The sequence below is a fragment of the Corapipo altera genome, unplaced genomic scaffold (assembly GCF_003945725.1).
Source record: "Corapipo altera isolate COAL_440 unplaced genomic scaffold, ASM394572v1 1, whole genome shotgun sequence".
NCBI classification, from domain to species: Eukaryota; Metazoa; Chordata; class Aves; order Passeriformes; family Pipridae; genus Corapipo; species Corapipo altera.
Genome location: NW_020884873.1, coordinates 19,481,298 through 19,499,312, shown reverse-complemented (window position 1 = coordinate 19,499,312; position 18,015 = coordinate 19,481,298). Strand labels below are relative to the sequence as shown.

The 18,015-nt window shown below is 44.0% G+C and overlaps 1 protein-coding gene across 1 annotated transcript; it reads left to right on the top strand.

The window, feature by feature from the left end:
- Nucleotides 1-506: 506 nt before the first annotated feature.
- On the top strand, nucleotides 507-16,426 carry ERP27 (endoplasmic reticulum protein 27). Its single transcript, XM_027653580.1, has 6 exons — nucleotides 507-516; nucleotides 1,491-1,777; nucleotides 5,212-5,325; nucleotides 8,403-8,528; nucleotides 15,053-15,250; nucleotides 15,908-16,426. Exons 1-6 carry the CDS (start codon nucleotides 507-509, stop codon nucleotides 15,947-15,949), a joined length of 777 nt encoding a protein of 258 aa, XP_027509381.1. The 3' UTR covers nucleotides 15,950-16,426.
- The last annotated feature ends 1,589 nt before the right edge of the window (nucleotides 16,427-18,015 follow it).

Genomic DNA, 18,015 nt, shown 5'->3' with positions numbered 1-18,015 from the left:
CGAGTTCAGTGCCTGCAGGCATTTGGAGCTTCTTGGGGGTTGCTCTTGCAGCGCTAAAGCTGTGCAAACCAGCGAGGAAATCTACACACACAGAATGAAAGTGCTGAGACGCCTACTTCCCCCAGGGTAGCTGGCTGGGCTTGTGGCAGGGCTGTACCCAGAGCCTCCTCCTGAGCTACAGCAGGGACATGGCTTCTTTTGTCTTGTTCCACAGTGACCTCCCTCCCGCTGCAGGGTTTCATTCTTCAGAGCCAGACAGGAGGCTGCTGCCGTACGGCCCCAGCTGCCAGGAGCACGAGGCTGCAGCCGCCAGCGACGTGTCAGGCATTCAATGCCTGAAGCACGACAGGGCTGCATTTGAACAGTAGATATGAACAGTAGATAAAGACGTATGTGTACCATGAAGGCTTGGCCCTCTGCCTGAGGGTATATTCATCCAAATAATGTCCATGTTCTCTGTTTGCCATAAATTATTTCTCTGCTGCAGCCTTTCAATTCACTGCAGTATGCGGCTCGGCAAGCTTCCCGTATAATGAGCATGGCCTCCCTGACTGGGAACAGCATGCCATGGTGGAAAAACAGCACACTGCTCCAGAAACCCTGCGTGTCTGCGAGAAAGGGCCATGCTTGGCCTGATTAAACCCCAGCTTTCCCAGGAATGCTCCAAAACTCTGGGAGATTATTCCCACCCTAGGCTTTAGTGCTCTTACCAGAGCAATGTTGATGTTCTGGCATTTCCAAAACAGGTCGCGAGAGATGACTTTCTTTGGAATGAACAAAGAATTTTGTTTTCCATTCACTCTGGGCTCGCAAACAGCTGAGCTGACAGTTCAAACTAAAAAGAAAAACAAACCAATTTCCAAGCAGAGACTATGTTTTCAGAATTTATATCCAGTAACAGAAATGCATCACTGAAAAGTTGGGAAGGGGAATAGCAAGGGAGTCTTTAGTATAGGCTAGGGCTGTAGTTAATGCTCTCACTGCAAGAAAGAGAATGGACCTCAAATTGCTGAGAAATTGCACATTTCTATCCTTTGATATTAGCTGAATTAGCCTGAATTAGCTACTTTTGAAAGGTTATATTTAAGATATCTTTTTAAAAGGAGACAGGATACTGATAATGCAAGGCGTTCAAAAAATTGTAAATCCCTGACTCTAGAATCAAGGTTAGCTTAAAAATTGTGGGGGTTATATATTTATTTTACACACACATAATTAAATGTGCTACATCCAGATTCTGGGTTTGTCCCCTTCCTTTTGAGAGCCCAAGGGCTCTTCACCATCTCGGTGTGTTCACCGTGAGTGTGGGCAGCGAGCTTTGTGAGGAGCGCAGGGCAGGGTGCACATCCTGCCATAATGAACTGCAGGCCGTAGGTTGGGACGGAAGGGGCGCTTGGCACCGCCGCCTGCTGACGGCCCCGGCAGAGTGAGGCCGGGGGCCGGCGGGGCAGGGGCTGTGCGGTGACCCCCGCACCCCGCTGGCCGCGCAGGACGCGCGGGGGCCGCTCGGGGCCGTTGTGCCCGCGGCGGGCGGCAGGTGTCGCTGTCGCTCCGCCCCGGGCGGCGGGGTCGGGGAGTGCCCGCGGGGGCTCCGCCCGTCACCGCCCGGCCCTTCACTGCCCTCCCTCTGCCTCCGCAGGAACCGGAGAGCGCCGAAGCGTCCCAGTTTCGCCTGGCGGCCGGCCGGATCCCGGAGGTGCCCTTCGGCCTCAGCACCAACCCCGCCGTCCTGTCCCACTACGGCGTCTCGGCGAACACCGTCACGCTGTTCCGCAGGGTGCGTGGGCACTGCGGCGTGGCGTGGGGCGGGGGGCACACACAACCTCGAGCAGCTCCCAGGGAACACGCTGCCAGGCAAAAAAACTGTTTCTCAGCATGAGCACTCTGATTTTGGGGCTCCCTCAAGTTGGCATGGGTGAGAGGGGCTCTAGGACAAGCACTTTCAAGGTGCCCGCAGTCACGGCACAGAAGGGAGATCTCTGGGAAGTAGTGGTAAAAAACATTGAAGCTGCTCGCCTCTCCTTAGAGCAAGCCAAAAAAAGGCTTGTCGTTGGCAGTCAGGCTGCCTGCCCACCTTAAAGCACATCGGTATAGCTTCCTGCCCCAAAGAGGGCTTTTGCTTTTGTTTTGCAGAGTGCCCGTCACTGAGACATGGAACATTTATCACATCTGATGAGATTCGCCTTTTTAAGTGTTTACCCTATGGATCTGGTTCAGCACCCAGTGCTCTGCAAAGAGCAATGTCTGTGTTTCTGCATGACCTGCCTGGAGCTTGGCATTAACTTGGATGGGCTTTCCACAGTTTTGGAAAGGGTCCTGAGACACATGAAAAGTGTCTAGAGCCCATGTTACAATGGATCAACACAGCAGGCTTGATATCAAATCTTGCCAAGTGTCACTTCAGGCAGGCAAAGCTGTCTCCTAGCATACAAAACTTTTCCATCATGACTGAAAACAGATCCAGCTGGGTCTCTGCAGTTACAGATTCTCTGCCACCAAAAGAAATCCCAAATGCTCTTTTCTGTCTCCTGCACTGTGGTTTGCAGACTTATTCCCTAAATGAGCTTTGGTCATGGACCCATTAGAAATGTTACTATAGAGTTTCTTAGGTATGGAGACTGTGCAAGATCAAATTTTTGTTGACCCCACTGTATGTGCTGGTGCTTCACTGTAGCTATGTTTGCTGAAATTTAAGGAGACGATACTGGAAATGGCCACGTACTTGCTTCAAGAATACCAAGAAAAGCTAAGAGCAAATGTTCTACTGGTTATATCAATTTCCTTGTGTTGCCCCTTTTCACACAGGCATGGTACTTGAGGAGAGGTAGGTATATCTGAAGAGCAAAGGGGCCCCAGGTAGCACAAGAAGTCCTAAGAGCCAGTGAAGTGTTGTGTCACCAGAGCTCTAAGTGCATCGGGTGAGGAGAAATGGGGACACACTACATGTTATAGGGAAACTAAATATGTCAGCTTGGCCAAGTTCTAGATCTAGGTTGTACAAAGATTGGACAAAGACAGTTTGTTCTCTGTTCTTTCTCATCATTTCCTGCACTGTGTTTATCACTGACATTATCCAAATAATTAAAAAAGAATGATCTAAGAGTGAGCAATAGGTAGGCAGGTCCTTTTATTTAACCATTTATTTACTGTGTGTAGATGTTGCAATTTCTAAGCAACACCCTTTTCAGTTTTGGTTTTTAGTCATGGTGGTTTTCTTCCAAAAGTACTGAAAACATCCTTTGTTTTCATGCTGTGGCAGATAGTGAGGATGACTGCATTGGAAGAGTGTTTGATAAAAGAAAGTGTTTGGATTCTTGGAATTTGGATTATATTGAATATTCTTCATTTGGAATCCAGTTTTTGTGACTGAACTCTTGTTTAATAGAAAAAAAAAACAGCCAGGAAAATAATACACTAGTCAGGTTTAAATGCGGTTGACAGTTCACTTGTCTGATTGTCAATTTTTCTTAAATTATCAGACACATTATTTTTCATTTCATCTTGTGCTGGATAATGTGTGGGAGTTAGCGGTCAGAGATAAAAAGGAATTTTAAAAGAACGGATACAGGAACTTGGAATCAAATACGCATTTGAACAATACAAAGATGCATGACCAGGATAGAAGTGAATCAGAGGCGTAAATTAATTTTTTCTTTGCTTTTTGCAGAGTATGAAACACTTGTAATGCTTAGAAGTTTAAGTCATAATTACGGTAGTAGGAGGGACTGCTGTCAACTGGTGAGACTTCTCTGCATATAGCGTAAGGAAACTGATTTATTCTAGTGAGGAATCTGGCCTGATGGACCTAAAGAACATAATTAACAGATGCTAACAACCTAATTATATGGAGTGATAAAGACATTTTGACTACAGCTTCAACTATTAGATGCAGGCTATTTTCCATCCTTATTTTCTTAAGAACATAAATGTTGGGTGCAGATTCAAGATGTTATTATCCCAAAATGGAAATCAGGTGTTTTCAGAAGCCCATGAAAGTCAAGAGAAGACTTTCTGTAGAGTCCAGGGTGCTTTAGATTGGTTCTCAAGGCCTGTCTGATGTCACCTGCCCAGGTGTTGCACTGTCCTGATCTTACTTACTTGAGCAGAACTACTGTTTCATGTTATGCAGAAGGAAAATCTGTGAGAGCTATTGGGCCACACAATCTGAAAAGCACCAGCCTGGGTTGTCATACAGGGCGGGTGATTGATATAAAAGACCTTGCCAGTGACCACAGAACAGCAAAAATGACTTTAAATGTCTGCACCCCACAGGAAAAACTAACACAAACACTTTCAGATGTTGTACAGATGTGGGGAATAAAATCTGGAGTGTGCATATGGGTCTCTCCTTAGCCCCAAGAACCTCATCCAACATGTGTATCAATGGCCATCAAATCCCAAACTTTGGTCCTATTTCATACCAGGGCCCAGTGTCCCCATGGCTTAACTCAGTCACTTCCTGTGCTGGTACTGCACAGGAACTCTGCCCCTAAACTCGGATGGTTTAGCTATCATTCAATGGTTGCCTGCTTCTTTTGTGTTTACCAGGTCATGAAAACCTTAATAAAATCACATCATTTTGGGGAAAAGGAGTGTGGGAAGATATGTGGCAGGATGGATTTTTCTCTAAAGCTAAAACATGCTGGACTTGATTTTTTTTATTTTTTTTTTCCTGCTTTGCTGGAAGAAAAATCCTTTTTATTGGAGAGATTTCTTACTTGCACAATGTTTCCAGGAATTCCATACAGGTCCATGCCAATGTTTATTACTTGTAGAAGAAACAGAATAAGCAGACGAAGACTTTTTAAAGGGATGTAAAGCCAAAATCTATGCGAGGAGCTAGGCTATTTAATGAACTCTTTCCACAGTGCTTAGAATACTTTGTCAGCTAATCCTCCCTGTCTCCAGTGCAGCAGAAGCTGATAGTGTAGGGATGGCTGGAGTCCTAAGTGATTTCTGCTATGCCATGAGTTTGCCTTGTACATGGGACACTGAAAAAGGATGGAAGATCTTAAAGTGCAGGCTGGCCTCTGTAGGTTCTAGACCTCCAGAAGTGGTGGTGGGGAGAGGTGGGAATTATGTTGTAATGGAGAGAGGATGGCGGTGTCCCAGAGGGTGGGTGCGTCTGTGAGTGAGTGCCATCAGTGCCTCTGGAAGGGGTGCTGAGATGAGAGGACAGCTGTGACTGTAGGTGTCTTTGCATGTCTTCAGGTAGACAATGACCGGAGGGATCTGGATATGAACAACAAAGATGTTGATACTGAGAAGATGACTCGTTTCGTTCGGATGAATGATCTCCGCCTGGTGACAGAGTACAACCCTGTGGTAATTAGCAGCTCCCTGCAGCCCTCACCATTGCACTTGTCCTTCTCATGGGTGTCCCTGGGCCCAAGAATTTGCATACCCAGATGTGTGTAAGGGTGGATGGGGTTGAGGGAGCCGTGCAGCTTCTCCATACGTGGCCTGGAAGCAGATGCTTTGCTGGGGTATGTTGGTGGGGTGGGAAAGGAAGGGAGTCATGGCAGTTCCTTTAGCTTTCCAGTAAATTTGGGATGTTGATGAGCAGAGAGCTCCATTCCTTACCACTCCTGCAGACAGTGCTGCTTCCTCACATGGACATTTGCCATGTTATGCCATGCCTGCAGACTCACCTCAACCAGAATCTCCTCTCTTTGGCTTAGAAGCCTTGAGAAACATGGAAACTCAAATGACCCACTCCCAGAAGGCAGGCTTTTCTTCCTCACTCACTGGACAGGGTTTGATGTAAGCCTAGATATTTGACTGCATATTCAAGAGCAGGTTGGGATCTTCCCAAGCAAAATTTTTCACATCCCCTCCACCCCTTACTCCAGAATTCATCTATTCAACAACAACAACAACAACAACAACAACAACAACAACAACAAAACCCCACACCTGCAACACACACACACACACACAAACACACACACACAAAATCAGGCTTAGGATGCTTCCATGTTGACCATCTTCTCTGGCTCACCCATCTGACTGCCACTGGTAGGGTCACAGTGGTCCTCCCTGCTGTAGAGCGTGACCAAGGATTTAGGCTTCTCTGAAATCTCAGTAGTTCAGTGGGCTAACTGCTGTGGAGTCAATAGGTCTTAGAAGCCCCAGTGGCTGCAAGGCTGAGAATTTGTCATTGCTGATGGAGTATTTTGTGGCCTTCTGGATAGCTACAACAGTGCTGACCAGGCTCATTTTAATCAAAGGAGAATGGCCCAACCTGTTTCAGAGCTATACCTTTTCAAGTTGATCCCAAGGATCATCTAAGAGATACGACTGATACAATATGCATTTCAGTCACAGCCTGCAAGTAGGAGAGCTTTTTTCTTTGAAAAGGTAAAATTTTTGTTTCCACAATGAAATACTGTTGAAGTTTGTCTTTTTTTCTTTAATAATAAAACCTGAAACAAAAACAAAACAAAACAAAAAAAAACAACAAAAAACACCTCCCAAAGAAGTGGATTTGCTTTCTCATCTTCATAAGCGATGTGAAAAATGCATCTTAAAATAACAGAATGTTTCTGGGGACTGCTATATTCAGCCCCACTCTCCTCACAGCCCTTTGAGAGCACCCAGGTCATGTTGGCGGGGATGTTCTCGTTAGCTCTATAATTGCCCAGACCTTCTTAACCTTTGGAACCTCCATTGCATCCGTTTGCAATTCATTAGATCGTAAGTCTTTCTTCATGTGTTTCTGCTGATGCTTTGGGTTCTCACTGCATGGTGTCCTGTTTGGCACCCAGGCTGTGTCCCTGACTGAGAAGTCATGAGCTGTTCAGCTGGTCCCCTCCACCCTGACTGTCAGTGCACAAGTTGTTAGGTTTTTCTCCAGACACTCTGGAGTGCTATCAAGGTGCTGCAATTAACACTGCCTCCTACAGTCTCTGGCCCAAAGCCCTCCTAGCTCCCCTAAGGTAGCCTGGGTTTTTGTAAATATTTTTTCCCAGTGCATATGCTGTTTGCATCCAAGAATGCTGCCGGTCAGCAGAGGATGGGGTCACGTGGATTGCACTGAGTGTTGCCAAGAGTTTCACTCCCCGTTCTGGGGCCCTTACTGTTTCTTTTCCATACTTGAGGCATTATTAGGCAATGCTTACCCTGTGGGCTTACCAGGAGAGTCAGATATGACCTGACCATGTTGATGAGCTCTGATAATTGCTCTTGCACAAAGTTGTGTTGACAAGCACACCTTTGTGTGGAGCTGCTGGAGGACCTGCTGCTCCAGCCCTGTCCACTGTCAGCCCAGCCTTGTCATGGCCCTTGGTGCTGTCTGACTTCACCCTCACCTTCCCCCTCGTCCTCTCCCATGAGGTTCCCTAATGTTCTTCAGCCTTAGTTTGCATCCCTTTTACTCTCCCCTGCCTCAGCTGTGCACCAGTAGAGGAGTGAAGAATACAAAATGACTGATAAACGTTAGGCTAACAGCAGAATCTCGTCTGCCAAAAACTAGATGCTCTGTAGTGCACTGCCTTTGCCAGCATGCACTCCCTGACCCCTTTCTTGTTACTCCTGGAGCCTGTGGAAACTTTCTGCTCCTGCTGGCCAGGAGCTGTACAGTCTGTGCCTCTGTGGTTTTGGTGGCACGGGGGAGGCAGCAGGTCTGGCCCCGTTAGTGTTTAATTTGAGGGAGAGGCTGCAGGGCTGCAGGAAGCAGGCGGAAGGAGAAGTGAGATGACGAGAGAGTGAGTTCATCAGGATGGTGCGGTGGCTTCTTGGGCAGTGCCAGCTCTGCCTCCTCACAGAGGGCCAGTGTGTATTGATTGCCTGCTTGGCCCTTGCCTGCAGTGAGAGAGAGCTGGCTCCAGGTCTTCTCTCACTGTGGGACTGCCAAGGCAATTTTAACCCTCAGCACTCTGGAGTGCCCAGGCCCTGGGGTTGCTGAAACTCTGGACTCATTCTCATCCCATGCACAGCCTAACACTAAAGAAAGGAAGTAAGGGGACCAACCTTGACACAACAAATTCTTCCCATTTTCTTGCTTCTGTTTCAGCTGGATGCTGGACCTCAGTGATTTAGAACACCTTTATATTCACTGTTTGCTGGCCTTTACTCTCCACATCCTTGCTCTAGTCTTTAGCTTGCTTTATATAGGCGGTCCCCCTACCTAATCACTAACCATCTTGAGGACAGCGGTGAACCCTTGTGGTCTTCAGATACTCATTTTAGGAATAAGCAAAATCAGGGGATTAAGTGCTTCCACAAAGAACTCAGAGTGGAACCCTCCTGCTTTGAAGAAACCTGTCCTGCTTGTGATGTTGATTTGCAAAGAAACCTCAGCCAAGTCAGGAGGACTGATGTCCCTCTGACACTGCATCCAATACAAATTAAATGTTCTCAACCTCCTTGTCTGTATGTGTTCTTCTTTCTGTGATGGGCAGACATCAATAGGTGTGATGCAGAGTTCGCTCCAGTTTAACCTCCTCCTGATCACAGACAAGATGTCCCCAAAGCACCCTGAGCGAATGCGCAAGTTTCGGGCGGCAGCAGAGCTCTTCAAGGGAAAGGTGAGTCCAAACAGAGACAAAGAGGGATTCTTAGGGAGAAAAAAAATACAGTAATTTCTGCCATGAATGGGGAGGGCATAATCTCCTCTGTGCATTATGAGAGCAAAGATCAAGTAGCAGGAAAAGAAGATTATTTGGGTAATTAAGTGGAGGAGTTGGTTCTGTTCACTTTTTGCCAGTTTGCCTCCTTGTGGGGAAAATATCCTCTCTATCCTGCTCCTCTTCTCTTTTGGTGGAACATTGTGTATTTCATTGCTTCTGGTCCAGTTTTGTTCCCTTGTACTGGATGATGACAAACAGCTGCTCTACTTCAGTCTGGCGACGGTTGCATTCCACTGATGTGAGAGGTTAATTTGTATATACAGCACGCAAGACGCCAAGGAGCCTTATGTAAGTGACCAGATAGCAAATAATGTCAGTGCTTCTTAACCCTTAGACTTCTGGTTGGATCCTGGGGAAATGGCTATTTTAAAGGAGTTGGAAGTGGGTTTCTTGAATTTTGCACACTAAGGCGATGAGATAGATGGGATGTTTGAGAGAAATTTTGCCTAGTTCCCATCCCTTGTATGCAGAGCTCCCCGAATAGTAAATCAACCCATGGCTGATTCTCTGCCAAGCAGCTGGATTACGGAGGAATTTGTGTCTGGGGAACAGAGGAATGAACCGGCAAGCAAAGGAGAATTTGGAGCAACAGGAAGGCATTTGGGGAAGATGGGAGTGGCAGAAGATCACGGCAGTGGGGCCAACTGAGCTGAGAGGCAGGCAGAGATCTTCCTCTGAGAAGTGTGGAGCTGGAAAGAGTTGGGGTTTGATAACTAGAACATCTCCATGCCTCTTTTTTTGGCACTAAATGGGCAGATTAGAAATCAAGTATATCCTCACCTTCAAATTCTGGGGCCATCTCAGGACCGTGCACTCCCAAAAGTCTTGAGACATGTTTATGGCAGGACTACTTTGGACCTTGCCATCTTCCCTACCCATTGGCAAGAGACTAGGCAGAAACTTTGCATCAGAGTCAAAAGGTCCCTTCAGAAGGGTTTTGCTTTGGTGAGAATGTAGTGATAAAAACCCCCTCATTTATCTGAAAAATTCTATTCGTCTCGTGAGACTTGTGTTATATTAATACTATTGTCACTGTCCTTCATGAGCAGCAGTCCGATACAGGTCTCCCCCAAGCAGCTAAGTCTTCTAACAAATTGCTGTTTAGCGCTGCTATCCTTTGCTGATGCAGCTGCATCTAGTTTTCGTGATATACCTAGATCTGAGAAAAGGGGAATAATTTTCCTAGAAATACTTCACAAAACATTGGATAAAATGTTGTACTGAAGTTCAGATAATTTATGAATTTTCAGCAAGCCAAATCTAACTTTTTTTTTATTCGTGCTGGCAAGTTTCCCACCAAATCAGTCTAGAAGTTTGCCAGAGTAAAATCTAAAGAATAAAGATGTGGGGGAATTTGACTAATTATTTCTGCTTTACTGCAGTGTTACTGCAGGACACAGAGATGAAAATAAGTTGTTTTTCCCGAAGAAATGGCACTCTGAGGAATAAACCGTGTTTTGAACTGCCCTCTTAGAAAACAGCAAGAGAGCTATGATTCCTCTGCTTGGCTTTTAGATCTGGACAGCAAGGAGTAAGCAGGGTCATATGCCCATTTAGGTTTGTCTCCATTGTTCTGTTACGTAGAAAGACATGAATTAGTTTGTGTATCAGAAGCAGCCACTGCATAATACCATGATAATCTCTGCTAGCTGATTTTCCTAAATGGAGTTGTCTGTTGTCAGGACTACCAAGTTAACTGAGGTTTATTTCAAAACAAGTAAAGAATTGAGTAGAGTTTGCCTTTTTGTGGCTTGCAGATTGTCTGAGAATTAATGCAAGATTATTGACTTGAATTTTATTAGAGATTACCAGTGAATGATTCATATCCTGTGGGATAGTGGTGGAAGGCTTGCTTGTGCTGCAGGGTTAGTGCTGTCAGTAGTTTGAGCAAGGAATCATTGCTGTGGAGTGGAGAGGTGTTTAGGCTGCCTGTGAGCATGTACCACTGTATAGTGCTTTACAGCCAGAGTGCCACAACAGAGTGGGAACGCTTGGTCTGTATTGCAATTTCTCTACAGGCCAGTGCAAAACACAAACAGAGCCTTGAGAGGGTTCCCAAGCAGGAGAAGGGGTACCTATCCCATCACACATCTCTGTTGCCATCTGATGGAAGAATACTCCTTGTCATTATTATCACTAGTGGGAGGGAAAAGAGAAACTTGTTGCTTGGATTGATGGAGAGGTGAAGAGGAACTACTGCTGCTGCTGAGTGGCTGACCCCAAATAGTGAAGAAAATCAGGGAATCATGGAATCATTTTGGTTGGAAAAGACTCTTAAGATTATCAAGTCCAACCAATAATGGTGATTCACCTGCCAGTTCCTGGATTATGATCCTCCTTTCATCTCTGGTTTATGATCTTCTCATTCTTGCCTGAGAGGAAGCTGAGATTTTCAGCTGGAGGATCCATGAAGCTGTATGGTGAGGACTGTTATTTGAAAACAGCCTGAACTGCACCCTGAGCAGCAGTGAGGGCCTGAAGGCAGTCTAGATTCCTCAAGATTTTATTGTGGAACCTGGGCGCTGTAAAACTCTGGAGAGGAAAAAGCAAATGGTAGATGATGCTAAGCCAGCATAAGCTGACAACAATAAGAAGAAATATGGTAGTTTTCTAGCAGACTTTGAGAAACAATTGTGAGTGGATAACAGTGAACAGAGTTCAGAGCACTGCAGCTGCAGGAGTGAATCCACCAGCCTTCTTGGACGGATCCCACTGCAATCAAATACGTGCTTATTTAAGAAAGTACTGCCAATAGTCCAGGTTTTCTACAGGAAAGAAAATGTCAGGGTTTGCATTGCTGGGCCAAAGTAGCATAATAATTTTCAGTTTTCTTGCTACAGGATCAGAGTATAGCGTGATAATTACAGCTGGTGTATCTCATGGGTATTGGCAGAAGTTTCAATAGGGTGATGTTGGGAATAACAAAAGCAGCTTTTGCTGCAACTGATGCAATTGGTTTCCAATGTGAAAATGTTTTGGGTAGAGATGTTTCCAAACTCCCTTTTAATTTGTATATAGGTCCATTTAGAAATGGCTTCTGAGAAACTCCTGAGTGTCCTTCAGGACTTCTTCCATGGAAATGAAAAGATGATGCCCTTTCTCTTGCAGACAGTCATCCATACACTTCTTATTTTTCTTATCGGACATTACTGGCTCCAGAACTGAGAGAGATAATATTTAGAGATGCCTGTTTTAGCAATAAACAGAGGAGCCTGTAAATATGGATTTTCTATGTCACTTAAGATATCTACAGTAGTTTCTACACTTTTGTTTTTATTCAAGACCGATGTTTTAGTTTTGCTTTGATGTAGTTTGTAAGCTATGTAAGACATTATTCAAACTTCAGAATTTGATCTTTTTGCTTATACAGTCTTCTCCAAGAATGACAACTGCAGTTCTCTGAAGTTCAAAGTCAAACACTGGATTTGAGGCTTGATCATCCTTCCTGTTTGTCTTTGTTAGAAAAAACTAAGCAATGTTAGATTGGTTATTAACATTGCAGTGCTATTTTCAATTAACTTTAATTCCTTGGGCAATAACATCATTCCATATCTTAGTATTTACTAGGAACTCAATGTTCTAAAAGCGCTGGGCTAGGAATCAACTTGTCAACACACCAAAACAGCATCAGTGTACAAATTTTCTGAAAGAGAGCTTATTGCAGGTGACAGTGCAAAGATAATATCATGTGTGGAGTAGAGAGTTTGTGTCAGGAGTTTGTCATCCATGAAGGATATCCATCACTGCCTGTAGCAGCAGACCTCTGAAATAAGGCAAGAAGTTTGCCACAAAATGAAACAATTTCATGGAAATAATTTCAGAATGAAAAAAAACTCAACCAATTATTATACGGGAGAGTATGAAATGGAAAGTGAACTTTTTGTTTGGGATGGAACTAACTGGTTTCTAGCAATGATAAAAGAGTTGCCATTATAAGTGGTATTTTTGTTTTGATGAATTATAGCTTTGGTGAGTTGTCTAAGCAAAGGTTTTAGGCTCCTTTCAGCACTGATTGAGAAAGACAGCCATATCTTCCCTTCCAAAATAGGTGGAATAAAGTACTTGTCACTGGTTATTGTAGAGGTTACCTAAATGGATGACTGAGACAAGGCTAGGATCTGGATGGCAGAGGTTGGGCAATATGAATCTTGCCTCATGGTCATTATAATTTTCCATGATCACTGCATTTATTCTTTATGAATAGAGCTGGATGGGAATCTCGGAATAAAATAAATTCCTCAGTTTGCGTGTTTCCATTTGCTTCTGTAAGGAAGAAGGTATTTGAAATTCTAAACCCCAACCTTTTTATTCTTTTATTCTTACTCTATTTTTTTTATTAATGGATAAAATGTGTACAGCTTTTTAGTTTTCAGGGTCTTTAACAAAGACTGGAAGCTTGATAAAGTGAAGAATATTGACTAACATTTATTTATATTCCCATTTTAAAATGTTATTCATCTGTTTTAAAGGTGAAGGAGGTTTTGTATAGAAAATGACACCATTTATGAACCTAAGTATTCTAAATGCCTTTTTTTTTTTTAATAACCTCCTATTTAACATTTGACTGAAAAGATACAGTTGTCTGGTGAATCTTTCATAGAGAAAACCAAAAGTTTGTGAATGAACTGTTGAAAATGTGGTATCATTTCCTGTATCAACCCCCTGAAAATGCTTCCTCTCCAGCAATGGCTTCTGTTTCCACCTTGCTGGTTGGAAGGAGAGCTCTAAAACATTAAGTATTGCTGTTCCATCTGAAAGCCACTTAGCTCAGGTCCTTAGACCTGTGAACCTCAAATTTGTGACCATTCTTTAGCTTGGTGTTTTATCCTGCAAAAAAGATGAATCAAACACTCTGAGAGAAGTTCCCCACAACCTGGCTGTTCACTAACTTGTTTCCCTTGGGGCACAGTTGGCTTTTGAAAGAGAAATTGCAAGTGGTAAATATCACATATCCAGTGCAAGTATTGTTCCTGTTTCTGTATCTCTCTGTATAACTGCATTTAAACCATACGGCATCCTAACTATCCTTCCTTTCCATAGGCTGTTCCCTAGGAAAGTTTCCAGATTTATTTCGGTTTTTTATAGAACATAAATTTAATAAAATACAGAACTGGAGATTTACCAAGTTTATTTTTAGAGAAGAAAATAAGTTTTGAACTAACTTGAGTGTTCTTCATTGAAATGATAGAAAAACATGAGTCACAGCCTGGGAATTAGGCACATCATCTTCACATTACAATTCTTTTCTTTCATTAAACTCTTCTTTTTTCTTGTGTCAGTTAAGTCATAGCTTTGTCCAAAAGTACATTAAATATGCTAGCCAAACAGACTGCACAGGAAAAAAAGGAGATAAAATGACACATGCTAGCTGGGTTTTTATTTCATTGACTTGGATCTCAACTGCTGAGGGATGCTATTTAATCAGGTCACTGATTAAATTGTTTCATTGATGTATTTATTTTCTTTTATAAAATTTATACATAATTTTTGTATTTAGCATTAATAGATAATTTTGCAAAGATTTTTGAGATAGCCGTATATTTTATTGGTAATATTTCAGATTCTAGAATTTTAAGTTTGTGCTAATTCCTACTGCACCTCTACAATCTAGGCTGAAACTTAGCTTTTAAACTGAAATCATGGAGTTGGTCACCAATTATGATAAATTTGTACTGTTGAATCATCCCAGAATAATCCTAATCCTTGGCTTGATCTTGTTCTCCAAGACTATCTGGGAGCACAGAAAACTATAGGTCATTCTCATCCTGGCTTATTCATTATTGGGCTTCTCTCCCCAGGTCTGAACAACCCTTCACTGAGTTGGGCTGTATGGAAGTTGGTGTCTTGACAGCAACTTCTGTTTCCCAAATGATTGCATCTTCATTTATGTTCACTGCAGCTAACTTAAATACATTTTTTGTGTTTGGTGCTTTCATCTTCTTATCCTTGCTGTCCTGTACTTCACTCCCAGGTTCTTGCAATTGAGTTTGATTCTTCACACACCAAAACATTTTCTGCCGCTCTTGGTCTTGCATGTATGTGAGCATCTTATGCAAATAACATGCAAGTAGAAGAGTCAACTTCTTTGACATGTGCTGCTAAGATAGGACATCTTGTTTCCTTATCTGTTAAGAGAATAGAAGTGGAGACTGCCTTCCTGTCATACTGCAGATATATTTTTAAAGAAGGTGAAAGAAGACATTTTGGTTGGTAGTGTAAGTCTGGACTTGATAAAATACAGAAAAACGCACTGCATGGAGTTGCTAGATTGTGGCAGAGGAAAGTGTTGCTCTAACAGAGACAGTTTTCTCAAACTCTTTATAAAAAAATCACTGTTAATCTTCATATGATCACTGTTTGGGGATCTGTTCTCTCTCTCATCTTCTGTTTTTCTCACATTTCCTTTCCTGTTTCCATCACAGATTCTCTTTATCCTGTTAGACAGCAATTTGAAGAGCAATGAACCAGTAGTGTCATACTTCCAGCTGAAGAAGTCCCAGCTGCCAGCTCTGGCTGTATTCCACACACCAGATGATGAGCATGATGTGATGACTGTGGATGAAATCTCCATTGAGCATGTACAGGACTTCTGTAATGGTTTCATACAAAGAATGAAGAAGGTGGGTCCTGTATGGGAAACCAGGATCTTGTAGGATGATGCTGTTGTTCACAAGGCTTTTGAAGAAGATGACTTCAGTTTCTTGAACTCCTTCCCATCCCTGCCACCTTCTCTTCCACATACATTTGCACCTGAATATGAGTAAAGCATTAGATCTAGGGCAGAACAGAGATGGATATCTTTGCAAAGCCTCTTTCTTCAACAAGAAGATTTCACTGACCTCTGAAGGTCTCTGTGAAGCATCTATCATATAGGAACAGCAGCTGGGGAGACAAAGTAAAGGGTGCCTTTGAATGCTGAGAATGGGATGGTGAATGGCCACACATGAGAGTGGGTGAGAGAAAAAATGGCATGGATAGGAATGAAATCTATTGGGAAGGCTACAGAACAGAGTATACAGATAGGGGCTTAGGACTCTAGTAGAGGTCTCTGCTGGGAAAGGGGCAATTTAATCTCCATGTTCATTCAGTGTTAAGAGTTTTCTCTGTTAAAATTCATCTTCCTATAGCACAGAGGTTTTGTGTTGTAAAGTGGAAATGAGATAGACAGGGCAGTGGCACAGACAGCAGAGGGAGGCATTTGAGTTATTTTCCTTTTATCACTATGCTGAGAAACCGAGTAACATCAAAACTGATTTCATGCCTCTAATGTGTTTTAGAAAGAAGACGAATCTGAGAAGCCCCTCAATGAGGAACTCTGATTCTTTCTCAGCCAACAGGATGACTGTGCCCAGAATCACCTGTTTCTCCTGTATTAAGAGTTCACTTCACTCTGCAGCTCGACAACTTCTGAACCAAGTTGGTCATGTATTCCCATCACCATTCTATGTATATATATTCTGTCTATCCTCTCCAGAAATCTCTTCTCTCTTCTCATTCATTGGCTCCAGTTCACTTCTTTTCAGTACTCCAGTACCTTTGGTATTGCCTTACATTGTGTCCTTCCATGCCACTCTGTTGGAGCAAAGAGCGGCGTAGCAAAAGGGCAATATCAGAGGTAAAGCTAGTAGTTCCCAGGGATCTGTTTCCCTCATTCTCTTGGCTTTTGGTGATATGCTGGGATGCACTGTCAGCCTTTCCTGACACTACAAATGGATTGGTTGCATGATGTCACATGACCTTTTCCATTTATTTTACTAAATAAAGCAGAAAGTGAATAGCCTGAATTTTTACTCAAATATGTTGTTTCTCACTCCTCTTGTCTTTCACTTGAGGATGAAGTCTCTGTATTTCTGAGTAAGCTTAAAAAATCTACTTTCTCTGAGTTTAACTTAGGCTTAGCAACTAACCAGGTTGGTTGCTAAAAATCATTCCCCGTGGAACTAGACCCATCATCAACAGATATTTCCACCAGGATGAGAGATTTCTAGCACAGGGGTCAGCCCCTCAGAAGCACTGTGGAGCCACAGGGTCCCATCCCAGACCCTGTCACACAGTACAGCTTTGAGGATAAGAGATGGCTTACTTTGCACTGGCCCAGGGACTAAGCAGAGGAAACTCACACCTGCAATCCAGAATCCCCATGTCAGTGATGTATGATGATGTGGAGGGTTGACCTTGGCTGGACACCAGGTGCCCACCCAGCCTCTCTATCACTCCCCTTCCCAGAGGGACAGGGGAGAGAGTAAGGTGGAAAAAAGGAAACAACTCGTGGGTTAAGACAGTTTACTTAAAGGAAAAAGCAAAGTGAAGCTTGCTTGCACAGAAGCGAAAGATAGCAGGGTTTATTCTCTGCTTCCCATGAGCAGTGATGGTCGGCCACTCCCGAGAAGCAGAGCTTCAGTATGTGTGATGGTTTCTCAGCGGGCAGCCATGAGACAATGAATGCCCACCCTCCTGCTCTGTGCCTTAGCTTTTATATCTGAGCTGATGTCATATGGTATGGAATATCCCTTTGGTCAGTTTGGGTCAGCTGGCCTACTTGGGTCCCCTCCCAGGATCTTGCCCTCAGCTGAGGAAGGAATGTTACAGTGTTGGTGCTGTGCTCAGCAGCAGCCAAACCACCAATGTGTTATCAACACCCTTCTAGCTGCCAATGCAGAACACAGCACTGAGGGCTACTGTGGGGAAATGAACTTCAGCTCAGCCAGACCCAATACAGATGATTTTGAATTCCTGGTTTTATACTAGTCCTAGAACGTGCAGGGCTGTTTCTCCTGCCAAGAATCCTGCTCGCTTTCCCTCAGTTGGAAAACTGCTGCTTTTTATGGCTATAGCTTGTTTCTCCCTGGGAAGGGTTATATTCCCTCCTCTGCAGTATGGTAAAGAGGGAAGATCTGCTGCGGAGACATCTGCGAGGAGTCCTGGCATTGTAGATGTTTCCAGTGTCATGCGTGTCTGTGGTCCAGACCAAACAGTGGGGGGGGACTGACCTGCTGCACAGGTGTCTGAGGTACATGTCTTGGCCCTGTGTGAACACAACAGCTGCAAGAATTGGGCACAGCGACGTGACTCTTCCTCAGTGCTGGAGGGAAAAAAAACAGGACATGAATGAAGCTCTGGTTCTGCAAACAAGCCTGGGAGTAAGAGCAGTGTCCCCAGTGACTGTGTTCGCTGTGTACACAGCTAATTATAGGGATAGCTTTTCAGGAGCTTCATTATGTACACTGGGGAGTTTAATTCCCTCTGCACCTTGCAGAGCTCTGCACCTAACTGACAACCTTGGGAGCCACAAGGACACCAGAGGAAAGGCCTCCTCCTCCTCCTCCAGCTGTTGTGTGGGACTTACACAGCTTGGACAGTCCTAGAGTGCTGGGCACAGATGTGG